At 32.5% G+C, this 20011-nt stretch overlaps 2 protein-coding genes across 2 annotated transcripts; both read left to right on the top strand.

Annotated features, from left to right (window-relative positions):
- The first annotated feature begins 3874 nt into the window (after positions 1 to 3874).
- Positions 3875 to 9423, top strand: LOC124920777 (WD repeat-containing protein 25-like). The gene is made up of 4 exons (XM_047461331.1): positions 3875 to 4206; positions 5864 to 6022; positions 6567 to 7051; positions 8956 to 9423. The coding sequence occupies exons 1-4, from the start codon at positions 4002 to 4004 to the stop codon at positions 9325 to 9327; spliced, it is 1221 nt and encodes a 406-aa protein (XP_047317287.1). The 5' UTR covers positions 3875 to 4001; the 3' UTR covers positions 9328 to 9423.
- Positions 9424 to 17276: 7853 nt separating this feature from the next.
- LOC124921154 (probable membrane-associated kinase regulator 1) lies at positions 17277 to 18482 on the top strand. Its single transcript, XM_047461776.1, has one exon. The coding sequence runs from the start codon at positions 17351 to 17353 to the stop codon at positions 18323 to 18325; it is 975 nt and encodes a 324-aa protein (XP_047317732.1). The 5' UTR covers positions 17277 to 17350; the 3' UTR covers positions 18326 to 18482.
- The last annotated feature ends 1529 nt before the right edge of the window (positions 18483 to 20011 follow it).

The following is a 20011-nucleotide window of genomic DNA, read 5'->3' as shown; positions in this document are numbered from 1 at the left end:
ATGGTATAGTAGATATAGAGCCGCCCTATCTTTAGCTCGAACGACCTTCAACGCGTTCAACTGGGCATTTGAATACCCATATGTGTTCTCCGGTTCCTCATACCCAGTCTCGACCACATCCCAGTTATCTTGGGAACCGAAAAGGGCCTTCATCTGCACCTTCCAGTTATCGTAGTTGACGCCTTTTGTCAACTTGGGTAGCGGGATGTCATTGGTTAGACCTGTCATTCCTCTCAAGTGTTTACACTCAACACACACACCTCACAAGGCTCTCGATCGCTCTTGTTTTTCTCTCTCGGCCAGCGCACACCGCGTCGTTCTCTTTTGAGACTAACAGGTTTTCTCACGCTTACCTCACACACAATAGCTCTGATACCAATTTGTTGATAACAAGATGCCAAAATATATCTTTCTTATATTCCAAATAGATTTTTACAACTCTTTATAGGAAAGCATAGACTCCTTCATATGCTTGACTCTTCAAATGACAAAACAAAATTATTCTGTATATTAAATAGCTCCCACCCAAATCTCTTGGTTATCCCACTCACCCCTAGTTATTACTCTAGGATTATTAAACATCAAAAAACTAAATACCTTATTAATTAAAGTTTATTCAACAAGATATACCATTAAAAGAAGAAACTAAACGGACTGTCGGACAGTGACGAAGACGAATCTAAACAAAACGCAGATCTCCAGAAGTAGTGATCTATTCAAACGAACAAAAGAACAGTAAGAAGTGCCACGACGAGGATGAAGACGAATCTAAAGAACGGAATGAGAAGAAGCTATACAGAGAGGATGAAGACAAATCTAAAAAATTGAAGGAGAAGATGATAAACAACGTGCCCGACGAGGGTGAAAAAATGGAAGAATAAGAAAAATGAGGGTTTTGTTTGATAATGAGCGGGAGATGAGAGTTTCCTAGAAGAAGAAAATGTAATTTTTTTCTCTTTCCTCCGTGGCATGCCAGGTGGCTTCGCTCAAGATTTCGCTCCCCTAATTCTTCCCTATATCATTTCCCTTTAAAAAATTACTCACCTGAACCATTTTTTGGTTAACCGGTTGAACAAAGTGACGCATGATCATGGGAAATTGGACTAAATGACCCTAAAGATAGGGTCATTTGCGTCCGTGGTCACTAATAATAAAATTTGATCTGGTGACCACTTTATTTTTTTTAGACGAAATTACCCTTTTCGCGTAACGCGAAGTGAAACAGTGTGAATATATATACTCAAATTTTTTCATTTTCTTCATTTCGTTTCTCTCTCTTCTCTCTCTTCTCTCTCTGTTCTTATTCGTTGACGGCGGCGAAACGGCGGCGGCGGCGAAACTTCGGCGACAGCGACTTCGGCTATGTCTTGAATCTACAAAGATAAGAAACCTTAACCCTGAATCGATGTTTATAATACAGATTTATGCTCTTATTTCCATATCTTAATTTCAAACCCTAACCCTAACCCAAATCGATTTATGTTCATGTTTCTAATATCTCCATCTGAAAACCCTAAATCAATTTATGTTCTTATTGTCTATTATCTTCATTTCAAACAATTTATGTTCTTTTTAATGAAACCATAACCCTAAATCAATTAAATCTGTTCATATTGGTTCATATTTGTTCATATTTGTTCATATTTGTTAATATTGGTTCATACTGGTTCATATTGGTTCATTTTTTTGTTCATCTTATTGTTCTTATGTCGATGATGATATTTGCAGATCATATGGGTTCCGTTTCACGAATGGCTTCTCGTTACGCGAAGGGCTTCTCGTTACGCGAAGGGCTTCTCGTTTCGCGAAGGGTTTCACGAATCTAATCTTGGGCGAAGATATTGAAAGAAATGGGTCGGGATTCAGTGAAGAAGTACTTACAGCAAGACGAAAACCGGCTAAGTGCCGACGTTATGGATGAAGGGTTTTCTCAATAGTCAATACAATTGAGTTGTTTTCATTTAGGTGTTCTATAATTATATGTTAAAGGGCTTGTTTGTAGAATTGCATTTTGATAGGGGGGAGACATAGAGAAATTGAGATTGGACTTGGATAAACTTCCCTTCATATTAAGGGACTTTAATCCAATTTGCATTATTAAACCTAATCCTAATGGAAATTAAAATAAGCTTCATTTCCTTAGATACTCTAATTAAAAGGAAGCTTCATTTCTTTTGTCTGTTTTATTTTTATAATCAGATATATATGAAACTTTTCTAATTATTAATGTAATATTGTACTTTCATCCTGTCACCTAAAGAAATTAAATGATAAACATATTTTTGTTATTTACAATTTGGGATAGAAATTTAAGATAAAACTCACCAAAATGGAATGTTTTTATCATTCATACTCACCAAGAAGTTTTAAACTAGACTAGAGAGTTATCATATATATAGCTATAAAAAAATAAAAAAAATGGAGGAAATGGTGTCGTTGACGACATTCATGTTCATACAATCCCTCCACTTCAACCTCCGGTTCATCACGATCCGTTGGCTTCTCATAAGATCGCTTACGAGATTTCTCCCTATCACCATCTCTATCTCTTCCCTTTTCACGGGATTTTTCCCTACACATGATGAGAAATAAAAGTGGAGAAAATTATAAAAATTATGCAGATTAAAAGATCTCATATTGTCTACTTGTTATAGGTAGTGGATGCAAGCTCTATTAGATATACAACCATCATTGCATTCTTTCCTCTTCAAAATTTAACTCAAGTTGTTCAGCAAATACATTAAGAAGGTAACATATAAAGAAAAAATTCACATAGAGTTTCTAAAGAGGCTTGTGAAAGTAAAAGGCATCCTAATCAATTACCTCCCCAATTGTTTTTTATTTACATCTTCACCTCCAATCTTGGTTGTTCCTAGACCCCTACCAAGTCGACGAGGTTTCCAGTTTGGAACTGTTCTACCTCGTTCAACATCGACAAACACTCTTCTATTATCAATCTTTATTCCATCAGCTTGTTTATATGCAGCTATAGGAAACACATGTAGGGCTAGGAATCAGGAAAAGAAAATAAACACACACATATAAAATATAACATCGATCTATACAAATTACATACAGACCTTTCATGCCTCTTGTGTGCATATACTCTATGAATGCATAAAGGGAAGCCCTTCGCGAAACGAGAAGCCCTTCGCGAAACGAGAAGCCCTTCGCGTAACGAGAAGCCCTTCGCGTAACGAGAAGCCCTTCGCGTAACGAGAAGCCCTTCGTGAAACGGAACCCATATGATCTGCAAATATCATCATCGACATAAGAACAATAAAATGAAAAAAAAATGAACCAATATGAACCAATATTAACAAATATGAACAAATATGAACAAATATGAACCAATATGAACAAATTTAATTAATTCAGGGTTAGGGTTTCATTAAAAAGAACATAAATCGTTTGAAATGAAGATAATAGACAATAAGAACATAAATTCATTTAGGGTTTTTAGATAAAGATACTGGAAACATAAAAATAAAACCATTTGGGTTAGGTTAGGGTTTCGAATGAAGAAATACAAATAAGAACATAAATCTGTTATATAAACATAGATTCAGGGATGAGGTTTTTTATCTTTGTAGATTTAGGTCATAGTAGTCGCCGTCGCCGGAGTTTACGCCGCCGCCGACAAAATGAGAGAGAGGACACCTTGAGAGAGAAACAAAATGAGAGAAATGAAAAAATTTGAGTATATATATCAATACTGTTTCACTTCGCGAAACGCGAACTCCCTTCACGTTACGCGAAAAATGTAATTTTGTCAAAAAAAAAATAAAGTGGTCACCCGATCAAATTTTATTATTAGTGACCACGGACGCAAATGTCATTTAGTCCAATTTCCCGATCATCATCTTCAGCCTCTTTCTTTTCATGGCAGCATTCTTCTCAGTTCCATACTTCCATTAAAGCTAGATATAGATAAAGCTAGTGCCTTTACTTATAGATGAGAAAGAAGAGGGATCCCTGGAAAGAGAGGAAACATAAGTAAAATGGATCTTCTCCGCACCGCGTATTCACCCGCTTCAGATGACGATGCCCCCTTCCCACCGCCGATTTTCCCGATGCCCACCCAACCTCCTTCGACCGAAACTCTTATCACCGGCAGATATATCTCCAAAAGAGAGAGGGCAGCCCTAGCGGCCGTTACAACGTCTTCTGAATCAACTTCACTTACCACAGTTTCCATATCGCCTGGTTTGTTAACGTCTTTCACTTTTCTCACTTGCCAAAGATTTTTATCTCTTTCAAATTAAGTGTAAATTGATTTGTTGATATCCTATTTGTGCATCTTGATGTTCGTCTCACAAAGAACGAGCATGATCTGTTAGCACAGTAATCTTATCTCGACACACTATTGTATGGTGTATTTACAGTTGGGTTTATTAGTTTGCTCTTAATAGGTACTTAGTTTCTATTAGTGGGGTTAGTGCTAGAAGTTAGATGCAATTTATTTCCCTTTGCTGGGTAGTGCCAGAACATCGAATGTATGAAGTGTGTTTTTCCTTTGATTAATACCTGATTACACAAATTGGTTTAAGAGTCACTTAAGTCCTAAAACGCTGAGAGTTGCTTACATGATGGGATACGAAAGCAACAACGCGATGAAGATTCCTCAATTCGATGAGTATCACTACGATCACTGGAATGAAATGATGAAAAACTTTTTACGAGTGAAAGGTTGATGGAGTATAATCCAGACGGAAATAGAGGAGACTGGTGGATCCATTCGATCCTATTCAGCAAGCGAAACTTGATGAATTAAAGGTAAAAGATTGTAGAGTCGAGCATTACCTTTACTTAGGTATAGACATACCTATTTTTGTAATTCTGTTAGAAATCCCATGATGCTAGGTGCAAAAGTTGAAAAGAATGAGAATGGTACAAGAGTGGATGCAACACACTATAAGCAAATGATTGGAAGTTTTAGATACCTTACAATTTCTAGTCCTGATCTTATGTTTGGTGTAGGTATGGTAAGTAGGGATATCTTACAAGAGTGCTAGCTTCCAATAGGGATTTTGAGATACATAAAAGGGAACAACAGAAATGGGTATGTTCTATGAGCAAGGAAAGATGGAAAATTTACCTGGATACACAAATAGTGCTTATGCAGGAGAGCTCAATGTTAGAAAAAGTACCTCGACTTATGTGTTTATGTTGGGTAAAGCAGCAGTGGCTTGGTCTTCTATAAGCAGCCCACTGTAACTTTATTTACAACAGAAGTTGAGTTTGTTGCAACAACTTCTTGTGTGTGCTGAGTTGTTTGTATGAAAGGAATTCTAGAAGCACATCACGAATATCAAAAGAAGTATACAACTATTTTGTGTGAAAATGTTTCCACTATTAGTTTCTCCAAGAATGTTACATGGAAAAAGTAAACACATTGATATAAGATACCATTTCATTTGGGATTTTCAAACAAAAATCCGATTCAACTAGTTCGTCACAGGACAAAAGAACAAGTTGCATATGTCATGACTAAGGCTTTGAAATTGGATACGTTTGAGAAGCTGAGGAAATCTATGGGTGTTGTTGATGTTAAACTAATTGCAGATGAATATTAGTTTAAGAGAGGGATTTATATGGTGCATTTACAGTTTAAGTATTTGGGCTTATTAGTTTTCTTATTAATAGATAGTTAGTTGCTGCTGTTTTCTTTTATGTTTCTGTTTATTAGCACAACTTAGGGTGTACTTTATGTTAGTGGGGTTAGTGCTAAAAGTTAGATGCAGTTTATTTCAGTTATTTCCCTTTGTTGTGTATAAGGCCTTAAGTGCCAAAACTTCGAATGTATGAAGTGTGTTTTTCCTTTGATCAATATCTGATTCCAACAACTATTTGTATATTGTAGGAAGTATTTCTGATTCAGATATTCCCCGTGATATTTTAAACTTGGCGAGGAATCAGGGAAAGGCTCATATGCGTCTAGGAGAGATGCCTGAAAGGCTTACAGTCGTTCTGAATGGCCACTCCAAGTGCGTGAATGCAGTAGAGTGGTCTGAAACCCACGGTGAGTACTCTATTTTGTATCCTTTTTATTTTATCACAATTTTCATCAGTAATATTGAAAAATCTCCAAAGTAAAAGGTGAAAGTAATTTTTTTTTATATTTGATATGAAAAGTGTGATTGAATTAGATAAAATCTTCATTTGGTATAAAAAATTTTGGCTACTTTTTGATCCACTTTTTTATAATTTGATTTTGTACCATTTTACCCTTACTATATATATTAATTATTGGGTTGGAAGATAAGAAATAAAGACATTGCACCATATCAAGTTCCTTTTTTAGTTCTGTACTTAGTAATATTTGGAACACTAGACTAAAATGTGAGTCTGTGATCCGAAAAAAATTCTAGATCAAGTGTTCATGCCAACTGTATAATTTATTGTACTTTTAGCAAGTTGATAAAATGCCATACCAAAACAGGCCAGGATTTGTGCAAGATGGAACTTAGAATACCATTTTAATCCAATTGCTTCTTCATTAATATTATGTATGTTCTTTATATACCATGTCCTTATTTCTGTTTCTCATGAAAGATAGTCCCCAGCTCATCTCCTTGCATCTGCTGGAATGGATCATACAATCTCCATATGGAATGTCTGGAGTAGAAACAACAAGAAAGCTCGTGTCATCAGCAGTCACAATGCAGCAGTTAAAGATGTGAAATGGTCAAAAAATGGGCTATCTATCCTTTCTTGTGGATATGACTGTTCAACAAGATTAACCGACGTTGACACAGGATTGGAGACACAGATTTTTAAGGAGGATCAAGTTGTTGATGTCATAAAGTATCATCCTGATAACTCCAACCTCTTCCTCTCAGGTGGTTCCAAGGGCTTCATTAGTTTGTGGGACATTAGATTGGGAGAGACAGTTCATCAATACAAACGTGGCCTTGGACCTATCCTTGATCTTGAATTTAACACTGATACCAAGCAATTCATCTCTTCAACAGACATATCCAGGAGCAGAATCAGCGAAAATTCTATCATCGTTTGGGACATATCTCGTGAAATTCCCTTGTCTAATCAGGTGAAGTGATCTATGTGTTTCCATTAGTTGTCTGCGTTGTTAGCATGATCTAAAGTAATCACCCACTTTAAGTAGCTAAGAGTCTTGAACTAGAGGCTCATGTTAGATTTTTACTGAAAATACTTTGATCAAAGTGGGAGGTTATGGCGGTGGGATGCTCTTTCTGAAAAAAAACTGATCTAATGAAAAACTAACACCTTTACATTTGAGCACCAATCCTTGTTAGTTGTCACTTCCAAAATAAATTTTATGGTCAATGCTATTTGCTTGTTAATAATCAAAGTGCTGGCTAGTACATGAAGATGTTAACTGTTGGGAACCTGTTGTATCAAATATATAGCAATCTATGCTGGTATACAATTGAGATAGAACTGGCCCATTTTGAAACACTTATAATTTATATTTGTGTATCTGGATTCAATTCCAGATTCCGATGAGAAACAACCAATAAACTTTTGAATCTATCTTTGATTATGTTTTTTTTTTCTCGGTCAAAATCTCTGACTATTTTTAATTTCTAAACGTAGTTGTATCTGGAATCTGTATCCAAATAAAAAAACATAAATAAGAAGTGTTTCTAAATGGCCAGGGCATCCTTTTCACTACCCCACTTGTTTGGCGACACTCGGTACCTACTCGTGAAATATTTATTTGTTGATGCTGATGGAAGGTGAGGGGGTAAGCCTTTTGGCTTTTGCTTATTTTGGATGCCTACCCCCCTATTATTTTCTGATTTCGTGTAGTTGTGAATGAACTATATGTAACTCGGGTTAGTTTGTTTTATACAAGTCTTTTGTTAAAAAAATAAGAAGAAAAAATTTGTCCTATTTTCTTCTAGTATTTTTGGTAGGTTACTGTCGTCGTTATCTTTAAAACAAAGATAGACTAAATAGTCTTTGCAAAATTCTAAATGGATGAATCTGAATCCTTAATCGCTCGAAACTTACTGGTGGTTCTAGGGTTCCAACATCTCTTTGTGAAGGGAAAAAAGAAAAAGAAATGTTGTCCTATTTTCTTCTCTCTTTGGTAGGTTACTCTCATCGTTCTCTTTAAAATAAAAATACTCTTTGCATGATTCTAGATAGCTCGAAACTCACTGCTCTAGTTATGATTTTATCAATTTCTAACATGTCTTTGTAAAAGAATAGGAAAAAATATGAAAAATTTCTTACCAGATTCTGCAGCTGTTTTGTTTTACATTTTGTTTCTATTTGTGTTTTTTTGTCAAAACCAGTGGTCTACCTGGGTTTTTTTTTATGCCTGAAACATGTTCTGCCCTGAATTCCTATAACAATAGTTAGATTGATCTTGAAACAGTGGAGTGAAGAGAAAGGTAATGCTAAACCTTGGGGTTTACTTTAGAACAAGAATAATAGTGTTGATTCTGGGGTTCCAACATGTCTTTGTGAAAAAAACAATTGTCCTATTTTTCTTTCTTTTTGGTAGGTTACTCTCGTCATTCTCTTCAGAACAAAGATACTCTTTGCATGATTCTAAATGGTTGAATCGGAATCCTTAAGAGCTCAAAACTCACCACTCTAGTTGTGATTCTCTTAGGTTCCAATATGCCTTTGTAAAAAGTAAAAAGAGAAACAAAATTGTCTTATTTTCTTCTTTTGTTTTACTCTGTCATTCTCTTTAAAACAAAGATAGGCTATATACTCTTTGCATAATTCTAAATGGCTGAATCCGAAACCCTAAAAGCTTGATCCTCACCTTTTTAGCTGATATTCTATTGGGTTCCCCTGTTTTCTCTTTCGGGACTATTATCGATCTTTCTGAGAAACATAGCATAAATTAGCTAATCGGTTACCTTTGCTTCATTTTTTGAGACAACATTTATACAATGATTATTAAATTTTTTTCCTTTTCTAAATGGCTCGTTTCTTCATTGTCTTTTCCAGGTTTATGCAGAAGCATATACCTGTCCCTGTACTAGGCGACACCCATTAGAGTCCTATTTTGTTGCACAGTCAAACGGGAGCTATATAGCAATATTCTCATCGAGACCTCCCTTTAAGCTTGACAAGTACAAGAGATATGAAGGCCATGGGGTTTCGGGTTTCCCCATTAAGTGTAGCTTCAACATGAAAGGAGATATTCTTGCTTCAGGCAGCTCAGATGGGTGCTTATACCTTTACAATTCGAAATCGTCCAGGCTTGTGAAAAAAATCAAGGCCTATGAACAGGCATGCATTGATGTTAGTTTTCATCCTGTCATACCTAATGTGATTGCTTCATGTAGCTGGAATGGTGATGTTTCAGTATTCGAATGAAACCTTGTAATGTTTTTTCTTCAATTTTCCTCTACTTGTCATGAATGAAACCTGTTGATACAGTTTTTAGTGTCTGTTTATTGAAAGTACTTGATTAATATGAAGTTTTGGCCAATTATTTTGTAAGGTTCTTGTTTAGAAGATATTTGTATATTACCAGATTCTGCAGTTGTTTGATTGATTTCTTTGTTTCTATTTGTGTTTTTGGTCAAAACTATTAATAGCTAGATTGATCTTGAAACAATAGAGTAAGGAGAAAGATGATGCAAGCCCTATAGTTTTACTTCTCTTTTTTTGTTGCTTGATAAACCCTTAGGGTTTACTTTAGAACAAGAAAAATAGGAGAAGATAACTGCATTCAATTGCATAAATTAATGAAAACATGATTAATTTTAAATATACTAGCCTCTCTTTTACTTTTATTTTTTAAATGATCAATACATTAATTATGAATGTGTTGAGAAAAACTTACAAAAACCTAAGTTAGAGTTAGAAAAGACCTGTGCTCCATGTAATTCGTCAAGGACTGGGACGAATATTTGTCCTAAGAAATCACTTAACAGAAAAGGAAATGATTGAGCGATGAACCAGGAGGTGGGCTTGGAGATGGAGGACTTGGCCGATGAACTCCCAGCCTGAACGGTCTTGATGATCAACCTCTTATTTTGGAACTGTCGGATAGGGCTGCAAATGAGCCGAGCCGAGCTCAAGCTTGCTGAAGCTCGAGCTCGACTCGAACTCGAGCTCGAACGAGCTTATAAATTTGAGCTCGAGTTCGACTCGACTATATTACCTACAAGCTCGGCTCGACTCGAAAACTTGAACAAAAATTAAATTTTCAAGCTCAAACTCAAGCTCGAACTCGATTCAAATTCGAACTCGAACCAAATTTATTTATAAAATTAAAATACCAAACTTTCATACATATTAATAATTTAAAACATGATATTTCAAAATTAAAATATGAAACAATCATAACTATTTAAAATTCTAAAACATAATAATTTAAAACATTAAATCACTATTACTAATTATAAAAATTATTTGAACATTCAATATATTAATCTTTTTAACTCATGTTCTTCAATCATAGCACACATACAACTACCTACATTCAATAATATGAAATGTTTAATGTTAAAAATAATTAATATAAAAAAATAAAGGTTAAAACAAATAACTAAATTTTAACTTATTTTAAGAGGTAGATATTGACAACAAAATTTGTTGATATGTCTTCTCTTTAAATAATAAATATATTAACTTTTTTTTCTCTTTAAATATTATATATATTATACTTTTATTATATAAAATATATTAACATTTTTTTTATCCGTAATATATTATATATATTATATTATAGTATACTAATTATTATATCCATAATATTTATTTTTATTATATATAATATATTAAATTTTTTTTATCTCTTTTCAATATAAAGTATAATATACTTTTATTATAAATAAAATATTAACCATTTTATTTCTTTTTATACTAAACTAATTATTATAATGACTTGGCATCACCTCATTTTAGAAAAAGGGTGAAAAGAGAGAAGAGAGATAAATTATTTGATTTTTTTAGCCAATTATATTGACGGCTAGATGAAGAGGGAAGATTAGGTTAGATGAGAATAAATAATAAAAAGATTAATGAAAGAAAATGCACGAAGAAGATTAGGTTAGATTAGAATGAAAGAATAAGAAGATTAATGAAAGAAAATGTTATTAGATGAAGAAGATTAGGTTAAATGAGAATGAAATAATAAGAAGATTAATGAAAGAAAATGCGATTAGGTTAGATGAAGAAGATTAGGTTAGATGAGAAGGAAAGAAGAGGCGATTAGATGAAGAAGATTAGGTTAGATTAAGAGTCGTAGATATGTTAGAAATTAGGGTTTTACTTATGAATTGTGGGCCTTCATATGGGCTTTGTAGAGAAAGAGAGGGAAAAAATATATTATTTGAGTTTTAATATTAAATAAATAAAATATATATATATATATATATATTATATACTTAGGCTCGAAAAAGCTCGACAAGCCATCGAGCAAGAATTATATGAGCTCGAGCTCGACTCGAATTTTAAACGAGCCGGCTCGAGCTCGGCTCGAACTCGGTCAAAGTCAAGCTCAAGCCGAGCTTTGACCGAGCGGCTCGCGAGTGGTTCACGAGTAGCTTGACTCATTTGCAGCCCTACTGTCGGGGGCACAGTCAACAACAGGTTTTTGACCTTCTGCAAATCAAATGGGCCCTTTTCTAACTAATAGGTAAAGTCAAAGAGGGTGAAAGCTTTTCGAAAAAGTGTTTTTTTGTCTTATGCTTTTTTAGAAATATTTTAGTTATGCTCGTTATAATAGTTGGATCTAGTAACGGGATTGTTCCGACTGAGAGAGGTACTCTTGTCAAAGAAAGCAAGTCAAGCAAGAGAGACATTTGCAATCACTAAGAATCAATCCCTCAATCTTCAAAGTTAATCATAAATAAATTTATTGGGCCTTGTACTTACAGATTAGTTGTTTGGTTGCCCACCTTTCATAATAATGTTGTAAACTCATTAAAAAGTCAGTCAATCTATAAATCATTTAATTTAGTAAAAATTGGAAAGTTCTCAAAAGAAGTCAATAAGTATCTATCTAAGACATGGTTAAAACTTAAAATTCACGAATGTCAAACTCTAATCCTCTTTGTGTAACTTAAGCAGGTTGATAAAAATAACTTAATACGAAAAAAATTATTTTTGTTTTAATTCTCAGTTTATAACCTATCAAAATTTATTCAACCAATCAAACAACAAAAATAAAGAGACACGAGCTTTAGCGTAGAAAAAACCTTTCAACAAGAGTAAAAAATCACGAGACTTTTTAGGCCGTTTAAACAATCTATTATAATATCGTTTATAATGGGTAACACAAAGTTTTATAATATAAAGTTTATAATTTAACATATTACCTAAACTTTAATAACATCATCATAGTTAAGACACATTATAATGTATTTTTACCAATTATAAAATACCTAACCCTATGTATCTAGAAAAAGAAGATAAAGTAGTTGGAAAAAAAGCTTTCGTCTTATTTTTCTGTTTGGTTTTTTTTGTTTCCCTCAAACTTGTGTGTAGTTGACTAAAAAGTAAAAACTCTTGCGGTTTATTATATAATCAGGGTCGGCCTTGAGGTAAGCCCGACAAATTCTCGGGCGGGTTAGGGCAGCCCATTTGTCAGAAATAAGTAAGCTATTTAGTTAAATTTATTATAATTTTAAATATAAAATGTTATAGTTTAGTGATTCAAGATAAAACTTAGAACTTTTATTTAGTTATGAGTTCAAATCTTATCAAAAAATAATTTTTTTTATCAAAATTTTAAATTAGACTTAGAACAACAAAAATATATCTACATTTTTTTTCTACCGGGGCTGTGACAGCCCAAAACTCATGACCGGCTATCTATATAGTATATAATACTATATAATAATATATTATTATTAGTCCAAGTCCGAACCTCCAAACATTCCCTATTAAGTGGTTAAATTAAACTTCGACTTGATCAAACTTATAAGAAATTGTGTTAAAACATAAACTTTATACTATATTTGGATTAATTATTTTATTACTTTGTCACACAATGAGATTTATTAAGAATGAGCTAATCCAATGATCTTAATTATGTATAAAAATTTGTGATGAAGACTGTGTAACAAACAATTTAATAATCGAAAAATCCTAAATGAGAGAAGAATTATTTGATCCTGATTTTATTGATTAATTGAAAAAAATGCATTAAACAAATCAATCTAGCATAATAAAATAAAAATGCTTACTGTCTGCACACTATTTGATTTTTTTCAACATGTCTTAAGTTTCAAATTCAATCTAGTGAACAATATGTGCATTAATATCTTTGTTAGAAACCGTGTATTGCAATATGTGCATTAATAATAAATTTGTATTATTATCTGTCTAAATAAGGTACGGTAAGTGGACTAATTTGAAAAGTAATTTAATAATATAAATCCAGCTTATATCTGTGTGTCTAACACGGAGATCAATTTATTTACATTAACGAAATCATAGGATCTTAAATCTAACCAATATATATAGCCACATCGTACTCGTACAAAATAATCAACTATGTATGGGAATCCTAAACAAATTAAGTTCAGTTGACTAGTAATTACAGTTCTTGCTCAAATTTAATTAATAATTAACTCCTACCTTAGTAATAAATTTTGTATTAAAAAGTATATATATCTTTCTGATTAATTATCAAATAAAAACCATAAGTTTACTTAACTTTAAAGCTTGATTCATTAGAGTTATAAGACATATCTACATCATGGCCCATGGACCATGGAAGAGCCAGATCCAACATAATAAGGTTAAAAGATTAATTAAGGTCAAGCTTTCTATGGGATCTTGTTTAAAAAACAATTTATTTATTTATTCTTAATTTATAAAATTAACATAATTCCATAACTATGGTCCATTCCAACTTAAGAGGTTTCTAGAGAAAATCGTAGTGGGTGTCAACTCAATTCGGTTGGCACTGACAGATTAGCGAGCTGAGTGATACTAACTTGAAGATGACATATTTAGTAATTCAGGTCAAAATATCTAACAAGAACCTAACATGTTTATTTATAATTGACTCGAACTCGACCACATTGATTTGACTTAACTCTAACTTAGCCGATTAATTCAATGAGATTAATAACACACATCTCTATTTCAAATTAAAATAACATCAACACAAGACAAAAATAAATTAAATCACAAATTCGGTTAAAAAAACCTAAAAAAGTTAGTAAATGAGAGTAAGAAAAGACAAATACAAAATTTTACAAAATACAATTATAAAAAGGTTAATGGGTTTACTTTGAATCATTTAAATCGACCCGATTTTGACACATTTATTAATTTGGTTAAATAAGTCGATCTGATTTCAACCTGAACTCAAAATATATTACCATAATTTGATTTTTCTGTATTTAGTTCAAATCGTGTTTTTGTGACTGGGTCGGAACTTTACCTAACTTAAAATCGAATATGAAACTCTTTGTCACTTAAAATAAAAGTCTTGCCTCTTCAAGTTAAATTTGGAGACTGGCTCATGATATTAATTTATTTTTGTTTGAAATAATAATTTATAAAAATATTGAAGGAAAAGAAAATGGCACGAGAGAGTCCCTTTCCTTACTGCGCGGCTTGCACATTTCACGTACAAGTCACGTGAGACCCAAGTCCAAGTGCATGTGATTCTAACCATGGATGGAGAGAGACGTTACTACAATGTCCCATGTGACGTGTCTCACATGTTCAAAAATCAAAATTTGGAAATAAATTAATATTAACAATATTTGCATTATTAATATTCATCTACCTAGTTCTATTATAAATGTTACATTTTTATAAAAATAAAGTTTACACTAAAACTATTATTAGTAATAGGAGGAATCCGAGTTAGGATGGACTTGAAGAAAATGTTAAATGGGTTTAAAAAATAATAGAAAATTATGAATAAGTGGATATATAATCGTAAGTTTTGTCTTCTTTTTATTTTATAAAAAATAGATAAAAAATTATTGTATTAATTAAAAATTTACAATGTAATATCACATTTATTGTAAAAAAAAAATATCTATATTAATAATACTTTTTTTAATATTAATTTATTTTTAACATAAATTTATTTGAAGCCCGAGTCTATTATCCGGATCAATTATTTTGAATATAATACGAACCTTCTACATTTAAATAATAAATAAATTAATATCCAAATAAGTATGCAGCAGTATCACTTATTCTAGAGTTTTCGTAGGGAACAAGTCGGTGGCTTGTATCTTTAAAGAATCTATATGATATTTTTTTTCCTGAATAATAATTTTATTTATGATTGGATCAAATAAATACAAATACTAATTATTAGTCCTCATTTAAGGGTGACCCAATGGGCGTCCGCGATATCCCACTATTTCCGATTTTTTTCACCTAAATCTCTTTTTCATCGAATAATTATTAACGTTGTTAGTTGTAAGTGTGTCTCGAAACCGAGAAAGTGTTATACGATTAATTACATAAATAATTGATTGAAACTTTTACAAAATCAATTATGGTGTTAAAAAGACATTATTAAGTCAATATGGAGAACTCTTGATTGTGACTTATATTGTATTAGTGAGATTAAATTTCAAAAGACGAATAAGTGAATTATAAATGATTTATGTAATTGGCGGTTGTACAGTTGAGAGTATCGTAATTCTATAAGGTTGTATTGTAGGATACTTGTGTTATTATAGAAAAAAGATGCATTATGGTAAATCGTTGTTTTTTTAGAACGTTGGATTCTGCTTCTCTTATGAAAGCCACCAAGATGCTAAACCGACCGTCCGAAGAAGACCAGGTACAACTGATCGTAAAAAATCTCCAAGACAAGTACCGAAAGCATATGTTGGCCATACCATACAGAAGCTTTTCCTCAGGCTGGGATTCACTTGGAAAGGGAGATAGAATGCGATTAATTTCCACGGGTTAATCACATAGTCCGCAAACACACGTAATCATTTAACCATGCGCAGAACTTGTCACATAATGGGCTCAAACTTAGGACCTCTGGAAGGCTGGGATATTCACCTCTTGTTGCCGCTAGGCTAGAAGAAGGGATATTAAATTGTTGTTGTGTGTGTCATAAAGAGATAACCTACCAAGGTAACCCAGTAATAAGAGTCGGCTTAAGAGACCAAAAATCACGAGTTCGATTCCTTTTGGAAACGATTTGAGTCAAAGCGGGGGCATAATTGTGTGGTGTCATGCTAGTTTTTCTTAATTTAAAAAAGTGTCATAAAGAGGTAAAATCGATGATTCACTTACTTTTGCATTGTCAATGATGACTAAATTTGGAGTTTTGTGTGGAGTCAGGTGTAACCCACCCTTAAAAAAAATATTTTGTTTTTTGTTTACAATAATAATGTGACATTATCTATAATTTCTTAAATTTTTTCAATTTAATTCATTATTTGTTTATTTAATTATTAAAAAAATAGCAAAATTTATTTTTATTCACTCGTTTTATTAAAAAAAAATCGTTATTTTTTTAAGCTCATCCAACTCAGATTCTTGTATCCGTCCCTATGTAGAGTATTATTGAGATTCATTAGGTGATGCTTGAAACTTTGAGTAGTTGTTGTGTAGTTTTAATTTAGGCAGCTAATATCGTATAAATATATATTTGAATTATCATCTCGATTATTTTCTAGTGAACTATCTAGTTGGAGAGAAATTATCGAAAATTCAATGATCGTAATTATTCGATACGTACTATTCTAAATACTATTATTTTGACACTTTCAGGTATTCGTTCTGAAAAACTGGTGTAGTTTGTCGGGGGGAGTTATTTTTTCTCTTAAGAATTTATAAGTTCGATAATCGGTTTGATAAAGTATTTGTATTTTTTCTTCTTATTTTGATTTTTATAAATTTATTTTATAATTTTTTTTTTTGTCATGTTTTGTGGTGTTATACAACTTTTAATATAATGGACCATTTAAACATAAAATAAAAATGAGATCAGTCCTCATTTCACGGCTGTATGGTAGTGGAAGAATGAGCACTTAATATTTGTTTTGTTTGACAAAAATGTCATATTAGCAATCTAGTTTGATCCTCCTTTTGTATTATTATTAGCATAATCAAAGGTATGGTAAAGGTCATTTTCCAACCACATTATTAATAATATAAAATCAGTCATAATTACCATATTTTAGAATTACAGTTGTGTCATAAATATTTATATTTAATTACGAATCATAAATATCTCAACTAAAAAAAGTACCTATAAGTCTATAAAGGCTATAATAATTAAGAAGTTACAATAATAGTATTATTTTTGTCTGGTTATAGTTTTGTCTTTTTTGGTACTAAATTAAATACAAATAAAGGACACACCTTTCTCTCTCTCTAGAATCTTGTATATCATTCATCTCTCAAAACCAGATGAATATGTAAATTATCAGAAACAAAGAAAATGGGGAAAAGAAGAACATCAAAATCTCAAACTCTTCCTTCTTCTCCAACCCATTCATTCAAATCATCATCTTCTTCATCCGACTTCGAATTCGCCATTTCCATCTCTCCAAGAAAATCATCCAATACCCTTTGTCCCGCCGACGAGTTATTCTACAAGGGTAAACTCCTTCCCCTTCATCTATCTCCTCGACTTTCCATGGTCAGAACCATCATACTAGCTTCTTCTTCATCTTCTTCCTCGTCTGAATCCGCCGCCTCTCGAGATTCCACAGCTAGCCGGAGCTCAAACGAATCAAGTAGATCTTCATTTTCCGGCGACTTAGCTCTCTTAGCCACTGTGGATTGTGATTCATCTAGAACCAGCTCCGTCGCAGAAGATGACGAGCTCAAACGACTAAACACTAGCTTTCATGGAGGAAACCTTAACCTTAACCATCCTGGAAATAAACCCAAGTTTTCTTTATCTAGGTTTTCTTCTGTTTTCCGTAAGGAACCGAAAATAACACGTTCAATACCGGAAAGCCAAACTGGGTCGTCGGTGAAACGCGTGAGCGTTTCAGCGAAGGAGGTGATTCGTCGGTATTTAAAGAAAGTGAAACCTTTGTATGAAAAACTGTCAAAGCAAAATCAGAAAATGACGAAACCTGAACAACAGATGATGAGAAATGAAGCCAAAGGGTCTGATATTCTTCCTGTTTCTTTAACAGAGCAGAGTGGTCGATTGAAAATGGGGAATGGAAACATGTCGCAATCATTTTCGGGGAATTTGGGTTATCCTAGGAGAAGGAAGACATATGTGGCGAGCTGTCCATCTTCGATGAGATCTTCACCTAATCATTCTGGGGCTTTGAACCATCGTAGTATGTTGTCAAGTTATAATCCATTAAGCTGTGAGGTTTCATCAATGGAGGAACTTCAGAATGCAATTCAAGGGGCTATAATGCATTGCAAGAATTCCATGAGCCAAGGTTGACTGATAACTAATGAACTAGATTGAGTTATTATGGTTTGACCCTTTTAATTTGGTGTTTTTGTATTTGATCATGTGTGTGTTGTGTTCTGTCTTTTGTTTGTATCTTCTTCTTCATCTTTCTTTAATCTTAATTTGATAACTTTGCAATGCTGATCAATATTGATTGTTCTCTTTAATTAGTTTTAGTGTTTGAATTCTTAGTTACTTCAAATATTACGGGTTTGATTTCGATTTAAAACGCAGAATTAGAAGTGACCCACTTTTGTATTTGTCATCTTTTTTTTTTGTTGTTAACCTTAAATGAAGGTAGATCTAGATTTGTATTAATTTTAAGTTAATGGGTAATGGACCAATGGTGGGTGTTTATTTAATTTAGGGGTTTTGACTTTAGGAGTGGTAATTTTGACATGTTTCTAAAGATGGGGGACTAAAATGGATATTACTCGAATAAATGAGAATCTTTTATCATGTGCGGAGGGCAGTGAGGCAGAGAGATTAATTGAATGGCGACATGTATTTATTATTATTTTTATTTTTATTTTTATTATTATTATTATAGGAAATAACTTTCTAGTTTCCTTTTTTTGATATACTGACGGTGCCAACTCATCACATCAGATTTAATTAATTAATATTATGAACTAATTTAAAATATTTAGAAAAAAATAAATAGAATGAATATAAATAAATATATACAATGCAATAATTATAAAAATAAATAAATGAGAAGGTGGGCCTAGAGATTAGAGTTGGGTCATGGGTAATGGAGAGAGGGGCCCATGGGCTTTTATAACCATTCATGTTTTTGTACGTACATATTATGTACTACTGTTACGTCCGCCGTTAGATTTTCAATTATTTTTTTCTACTCATTGTTATCTTTATTAAATATTTTATTATTATTTTTTGGTCGGAAATATCAATATTTATATTAAATTATATAATTGGTTGGTTGGTTGGGGCTAATCGTGTAATGTAACGTACCTACTATATAACCACTAATATTGGAGAACCTTATCCCCTCCACCTCTATCCATATTCTCACCGATATAAATATTTCAGAATTATTTGAAATAAATTGTTTACTAATTATCAATTATGTTATTTAAGTTGTTCAATAAAACATTAACAAAATAGTAATGCTTGGTTTGGTCGGTTTTGTAAAATTCTCTGTGGGGGGACATGTCATGTGCACCTTTAGTAGTTTCGTGATGAACTCTTCCACCGGCCATGGATGATTCACATGCAACTATACCATAAAAGCCTTATTAATTTCATGTAAGTACATATTTTTAGTCTTTTGGTCAGATATTTTTTGAGTTTGAAGTATATTGAATGTTTGGATTTTTTTTTTATGTTACTCCTTGCGACAAATGGCTTTATAAGCCAACCGAAATCTGATCGATTAAAAAGTGAATATTTGAGTTTATTGTGAGTGTCAAGAGATGGATTGGAAAATAAGAATGTATTCACTATGATTTTTCAATAGAGAAGTGTTCCCTTTTATATATGATTAACTTATATCATACCATTATCCTTTTATCTATAAAAATACATAAAGTTATTACTAAACTTTCTAATTTAACTTAAACTCTATTAAAACTCAATAATGGGTCATTTCTAGCATTACATAATGTTGGAGAAATCGAAAATAATAGCATTTGTTTAGCAATTCAGAAATAGACA

Source organism: Impatiens glandulifera, chromosome 1 (assembly GCF_907164915.1).
Source record: "Impatiens glandulifera chromosome 1, dImpGla2.1, whole genome shotgun sequence".
Taxonomy (NCBI): domain Eukaryota; kingdom Viridiplantae; phylum Streptophyta; class Magnoliopsida; order Ericales; family Balsaminaceae; genus Impatiens; species Impatiens glandulifera.
Note: the sequence above shows the minus strand (reverse complement) of the source record. Positions and strands in the feature narration are given on the sequence as shown.

Bases quoted from the DNA above. Each gene is read 5' to 3' on its own strand.
- LOC124920777 (XM_047461331.1), top strand. From the start codon at position 4,002: ATGGATCTTCTCCGCACCGCGTATTCACCCGCTTCAGATGACGATGCC. The intron at 4,207-5,863 runs GTTTGTTAACGT...TGTATATTGTAG, and splicing joins CACAGTTTCCATATCGCCTG to GAAGTATTTCTGATTCAGAT. The intron at 7,052-8,955 runs GTGAAGTGATCT...TGTCTTTTCCAG, and splicing joins AAATTCCCTTGTCTAATCAG to GTTTATGCAGAAGCATATAC.
- LOC124921154 (XM_047461776.1), top strand. From the start codon at position 17,351: ATGGGGAAAAGAAGAACATCAAAATCTCAAACTCTTCCTTCTTCTCCA.